The 6,495-nt window shown below is 45.2% G+C and overlaps 1 protein-coding gene across 1 annotated transcript; it reads right to left on the reverse strand.

Annotated features, from left to right (window-relative positions):
- Positions 1-411: 411 nt before the first annotated feature.
- LOC136511277 (uncharacterized) lies at positions 412-4,269 on the reverse strand. Its single transcript, XM_066505405.1, has 2 exons — positions 3,691-4,269; positions 412-1,099 (listed from the first exon to the last, which is right to left on the reverse strand). The coding sequence occupies exons 1-2, from the start codon at positions 4,173-4,175 to the stop codon at positions 412-414; spliced, it is 1,173 nt and encodes a 390-aa protein (XP_066361502.1). The 5' UTR covers positions 4,176-4,269.
- Between the last annotated feature and the right edge of the window lie 2,226 nt (positions 4,270-6,495).

A 6,495-nucleotide genomic window follows, 5' to 3' on the forward strand; every position in this document is an offset into this window, starting at 1 on the left:
TGGATAGCATATACAGAGGCATTTGTACATGATTTTAGCTAGATTACTAAAGACTTGCATGCCTGAGCAGCTATACACAAAAGAAGGCATGTCCGACTTAGCATATCCAGAGGCATTTGTACATGATTCCAGCTAGATTAAGACTTACATGCCTAAGCAGCTATACACAAAAGAAGGCATGTTTGAGCAGCCGTACACAAAAGCTTGCATTTGTAACCACTGCGGTCATTCCTATGCACAAAAGCTTGGCATTTGTATGCACAAAAGCTTGGCCTACATATTCACAACCTAACATGAGTCAAGGCTTTCAGTAGTTGTCCCCAAACAGCAGGTGTTGCAGGCGCCCTCTTGTTTGGCTTGTACCTGCATGGGTTCCTCCCCTTGATGCAGCCTAGGTTCTGCCCCTTCCCCTTATTGGAGCCTGGCTTCCTCCCCTTGTTCCCCTTGTTTGAGCCTGGCTTGATGTTGCTTGACTTGGTCTAGCTTGGCTAGTTGATGTATTTTCTGCAGGCTGTTGTACCACTCAGGTAACATAAAGGTTGACAAATGAGAATGTGCCCAGGAATGTAATTGCAAGTAATCTTCATCTGAGGAGTCATCTGATTCAACTACATTGTATTCTTCTTCAATACTGTAACATTCTTCCTTTCCTGCTTCTTCTTGTTCCCGATCACTGCCATCTTCTTCTACTGCTGTAATTTCATGAGAATTATACAACCACTCTTCATCACCATGAGCACATTGCTCTTCTTCATCAACAGACCACTGCTGCATTTTCTGAACTCCTAATTCCTCAGCATAAATATCTGCAATTTTAGCATAGCTTGTGCCATCCGCCATCAACTGACATGACGCATCATCAACTAGTAGCACTAGCCCATTTGACAGCTCTTTGCCCGGTTTCAGCCAATGCATCCTGACAACATTATCAATTTTGAAGTGATCCTCTAGGTGCCCTTTGATCTCAGGTAGCGAAATCTTGTTGAGCTCTATGTAACTCATACCAATGTCTCCGCCAACGTACAAGATGAGCCCATCAATGCTCTGGAAAGACCCACCAAAGTGGAACCGAACAGCAAGAGTATCACTGTTGTCCATCCTACAACACATCGATTAATGACAATGAACAAAACTCACAATAAATATAGTATAATTGCTGTTTAGAATCAACAAATTAAAAAAATAGCAGTGCTTCAATGTACCATACTGTTTGTTAGCATATAAGGCAGCATAGGCAAGATGTGGTCATCCGAAGATGAAAGCTCTAGTTTGGTTTTGGTTAATTGATGAAACCCTAAGTGCTAACCTAGTTTATCAAGATGATTATGAGATAGGTAGCACACTTCAAGTAGAGAAGCTTATGAAGATCATAGCATGACAATGGTGATGGCATGGCGATGATCAAGAGCTTAAACTTGAAATAAAGAAAGAGAAAAACAAAAAGCTCAAGGCAAAGGTATAAACCATAGGAGCTATTTTGTTTTGATGATCAAGACACTTAGAGAGTGTGATCACATTTAGGTTTGATAGCCGTACTATTAAGAGGGGTGAAACTCGTATCGGAATGCGGTTATCAAAGTGCCACTAGATGCTCTAACTCATTGCATATGCATTTAGGATCTAGTGGAGTGCTAACACCCTTGATAATATTTGTGAAAATATGCTAACACATGTGCACTAGATTTGGCGCTTTTGGGAAAATAGAATGCCTATTTTCTATTGCGCCGGATGCAAATTCTCGGTGGTTGACACATTGGAGCAAGGGTGGAAAAGATAGAAGTGAGAACAGAGCTGATGCCAGCGTTGGTCCAGTGACCGGACGCTGGATCCAGAAGCACCGGACGCTGACTGCCTGCGTTCGGTCACGTTGACTGTTGGTACAGTGGCTAGGGTTTACCACCGGACGCTGGGCTGTGTCCGGTCGAGGTGGACCGGACGCGTCTGGTCGAGGAAAACTAGGTTTCGACCCTTACTGTAAACGACCGGACGCTGGTGGTTCAGCGTCTGGTCAGTTTTGCCGGAGTGTCCGGTCAGCAGACGACTGTTGAAATCTGACGAACAATATTTGAAGCAGAGGACACGTGGCGTGAATCACGTGACCGGACGCTGAGGGCCAGCGTCTGGTCGATCGGACCGGAGCGTCCGGTCGATCGGACCAGAGCGTCCGGTCACCCCGTGCTATGCCCTGTGAAGGGGTACAACGGCTCTATTTTGTCGGGGCTTCTATTTAAGCCCCATGGTCGGCTCAAGCTCACTCTCTTGCACATTTTCATTGACATGGCAACCTTGTGAGCTTAGCAAAAGCTCTCCCACTCATTTCCATCATTGATTCATCATCTTAGTAAGATTGGGAGTGATCCAAGTGCATTGCTTGAGTGATTGCATCTAGAGGCACTTGGTGTTCGTGTTTCGCTACGAATTTCGCTTGTTACTCTTGGTGGTTGCCACCACCTAGACGGCTTGGAGCAGCGAGGATCATTGAGCGGAGGGTGGTGATTGTCTCTGACTCCGATCGTGGTGATTGTGAGGGGTTCTTGACCATTCCCCGACGGAGCGCCAAAAGGTACTCTAGTGGATTGCTCGTGGCTTGTGTGATCCTCATCTCGTGTTGGTTGTGCGGCATCCTATTGAGGGTTTGGCGTGTGAAGCCAATTAGCGCGTGAACCTCCAAGTGAGTGAATCGCCACAACGAGGACTAGCTTGCCAGCAAGCAAGTGAACCTCGGTAAAAATCATTGTGTTCATCATTGATTCCGAGGTGATTAGTCATCATTGTTATTCATCTTCGTGATTGATTGGTTCATTCATCTACATGGCGGTATAACCCTCTTGATCACTCTCTTTATTTTACCGCAAACTAGTTGACAAGCTCTTTAGTGTAGCTAGTTGTGAGAGCTTGCATGCTTGATTGGTGTGGCTCTTTAGTTAGCCTTTGAGAGCACACTAACATAGGGTAGTGTCATTGCTCTTGTGTGAATTGACACTATCTAAACTAGAATAGTGATAGGTGGCTTGCATTTTAAGTAGGCTAGCGCAACACTTGCTTCGCCTCATAATTGTCTAACCATTTGGTTAAGTGTTGTTGTAGAAATCTTTATTAGGCTATTCACCCCCTCTAGCCATTAGGACCTTTCAGGAGGATTGTATCATCTTTGGCTCAAGTACTGCTTGCAAACAACATTATCATCTTCTGGTGTTTTTTTTTGGAAATGTATCACCATCTTTTGCTTGCAGAAAATGTTTAGGTTGCCAATTTCTAATGCTAGTGTTACTTTGTAGTTCTGATGAACAGCAACGTGACATCTTTGAGCAATACAATTGCTATTTCTTAAAAAAAGGCAGTAGAAAAACAATCCAGTTGCAACATAGAATTGTAGACATTTAGTTTCAGTAACAAGCAGCCTGGATGGTTTAGAAGTTCCACTACCTAGCGCAAGGCCATCCATACGCTCAAACGCACAAAATTAATTTGTTGAAACGCTCTACTCTTTCTTTCATTGCATTGCTTCTCATCAGTTGGTGCCAGTACCACCACACCAACATGGGCACGCATGCATTAAACTCAGAACTAAGATATGTTGTCAATATGAACAAATGTGTGTATCTTTGAATCATCGCAAGATACTTAAAGCTCCAGGATTGGAACTGAAAATCTTTCTTATTGATTAGGGAGGAGTATGAGTGGCCTCACCTGACCAACGAGGTGAAGGTGGCGCCTGGCTTGATGCGGCCCGATGTGGAGGCGGAGGCTGCGCCCCGCGCGGCCTGGAGGCGATGCGGCACCGGCGCTGACTGGAGGCGAGGCGGCACTGGCGCAGACTGCAGACGAGGTGGCAACGGCGCGGACTGGAGGCGAGGTGGCACCGGCACGGACTGGACGCGAGGCCGACGTGGCGGCACCCGGCTTGGAAGCGGAGCCCGTCGCGGCTTGGAGGCGAGGCGGCGACTTGGAGCGGAGGCCGGCGCGGCGTGGAGGTGAAGCGCGGCGCGCCTGGTGGCGAGGCGGCGCTCGACTTCGAGCGGAGCCCGACGCGACGTGAAGGCCGCGGCCTGTTTGCGTGCGGGCGGAGAGGGCAAGAGAGGGGGATTGGATTTTTTTTTTGCTACAGGGGTCCTCTGCCACGGTGGATTGCCAGCTGAGCACAACAACCCCCAAAACCACCCAAAATACCACATAGGGGGTTAGTTAAACGGTTTAAGAAAGTTTAGGGTGTAGATTAGACGGTTTTAAACCTCAGGAGTGGATTAACCAGGGTGCTAAACCTTGGGGGGTGTTGTAGACTTTTTCCTTTAGCATGCATATAATAGACTAAAAAATAACTATATGCTTGTGTTGATCTGACCTGTAAGGTTTTAGAGTATCACATCAGGTGTCGTATGGGGTATTCAGATACTAATAAAAAAAATAAATTATAGAATACGTCGGTAAACTACGAGATGAATTTATTAAGCCTAATTAAACTGGCATTAGCACAGGTGTGTACTGTAGCACTTTTATTATCAACTTATAAACTAATTAGGCTTAAAAGATTTGTCTCGTAAATTAATCGTAAACTGTGTAATTAGTTATTTTTTTAGTTTATATTTAATACTCCATGCATGTCCAAACATTCAATGTGGGGTGTAAAGTTTTCGGTGGGAACTAAACAAGGGCTAATTGTATAGTTTGCGACTAATTTACGAGACGAATCTTTTAAGCCTAATTAGTCCATGATTTGACAATATGGTGCTACAGTACACATGTGCTAATGACTGATTAATTAGGCTTAATAAATTAGTCTCGCCGATTACTGACGGATTCTGTAATTTATTTTTTCGTTAGTATCCGAACACCTCGTACAATCGTCCTGTTCGTTTGGGCTAGTTTGATTTATAAGCCATGACTGAAAGTATTGTTGATTGGTTTGGTGTTTGAGAAAAATATTATTTATTGGCTGATAAACTATGACTTATAAGCTAAATACGATAAGCAAACAGGCTGAATACTTTCCCGTGATATAGGATGTGACACTAAAAATTTAGGCCCTCAATTTAAACAACCCCTCAGATGCTCCAGATGCAATGCTCTAGCATTCGCCCTGGATGCAGTGCACGTCGTGTCGTCCACCGCCATGGACGTACTACTAGCAGTGGCTTTCTGGACCCGCTGTCCGCTGATGCAACAGCCTGTGCTCCTGTAGCCTCGTCGTCTGCACTCTGCAGTGCTACGCATTTCGACGCTAATGAAATTGAAGGTACTAGTACTCCCTCCTCGACAGCCCTGTTCGTCGTAAAGATCAGCCGTTTTTCTAGCCGGCTAAACAGAACAGTGTGCTATAAACTTGGTCAAAATTTAATTAGTCATAAAAAATTAGTCTAAATTTTGATCAAAATTATATAAAAAATATTAACAAAATTAATATCATTAAATTAGTCATAAAATATATTTTCATAATAAATTTATTTAGAGACATAAATATTAATATTGTTTACTATAATCTTGATCAAATTTAAACTACTACTTTGATCGATACGAATCCCATAATTGTTTTTTTTACTGGAGGGAGTACGACTGTACATGCATCGATCTCATCTGCCTGTCAGTCTTTGTGAAGAATGTGAACTCGTCGGACGCAAGAAGCGGCTCTCCGGAATTAATGGATGGATGGATCGCCATCGACGACCCTCCAATCCAACTACTCCACTGACCCATCCATGTTACGCCACTGCCCATGGTGTGCTGCCACTACAAGGCCGGATTAGCAGCGGCCAGCCACTGTTCTGAATTCAATTCAGCAACAGAATGGATACATCGCCGTCGACCGCCTACACTACACACACAGGTGCGCAGCGCAGCGCAGCCACGAGCACGGATCGCGTCACCGGCTGCCCCAGCGAGTGCACAGCCGGCCGTGGATCCAGACCAGACGCAATCCTCGCCAAGAAACCGCCATCCGCGACGTGACACGCCTGTCCCGGTCAGTTCCGTTTTTCACTTATCTCCTGGCTCGTGCGATTTTTTTTAAACTATTTTTAATTCTAACACTGTTTTTTTTTCTTCAACTATAACACTTTTAGCCGCGCCTATTGCTATGGCACGGGCAAACAACGCTGCGCCGCCATGCATAGCGGCGCGGCAGTGACGATGACGTGGCACTTCCACGCGCCATGGCTGCTGACGTGGTAAGAGCTACCGCGCCGCACATCTTGGCGCGGCAGTGCCGCGCCACGGCCCACGACGCGTCCCTTCGTCACATGTTGTGCAAATATGTTCTAGCTTGCTTGCCGTAACGATTGTCTGTTCTTCGTTCAATGTACCTTTTTTTTACTTTGTATCTCGTTTCTACGTTGTTGTACTCGTCTCAGTGCAAACATCTACCAAATCATGCTGAAATCGGCGGGTGTTAAATTTTGAACAACCTGCTGTTTGACCAGCAATACTTTTGTCTTTCCACAACCAAAAACAGTGAATGCCACACCGTTTCCCTTTTATTACTTGTAAACACTACAAGCTCAC

The sequence above is a fragment of the Miscanthus floridulus genome, chromosome 16 (assembly GCF_019320115.1).
Source record: "Miscanthus floridulus cultivar M001 chromosome 16, ASM1932011v1, whole genome shotgun sequence".
NCBI lineage: Eukaryota > Viridiplantae > Streptophyta > Magnoliopsida > Poales > Poaceae > Miscanthus > Miscanthus floridulus.

Excerpts from the sequence above, each read along its gene's own strand:
- LOC136511277 (XM_066505405.1), bottom strand. The coding sequence starts at position 4,175 with ATGTGGTATTTTGGGTGGTTTTGGGGGTTGTTGTGCTCAGCTGGCAAT. Across the intron at positions 1,100-3,690 it reads ACCTTCACCTCGTTGGTCAG|GATGGACAACAGTGATACTC; the intron begins GTGAGGCCACTC and ends GATGTGTTGTAG.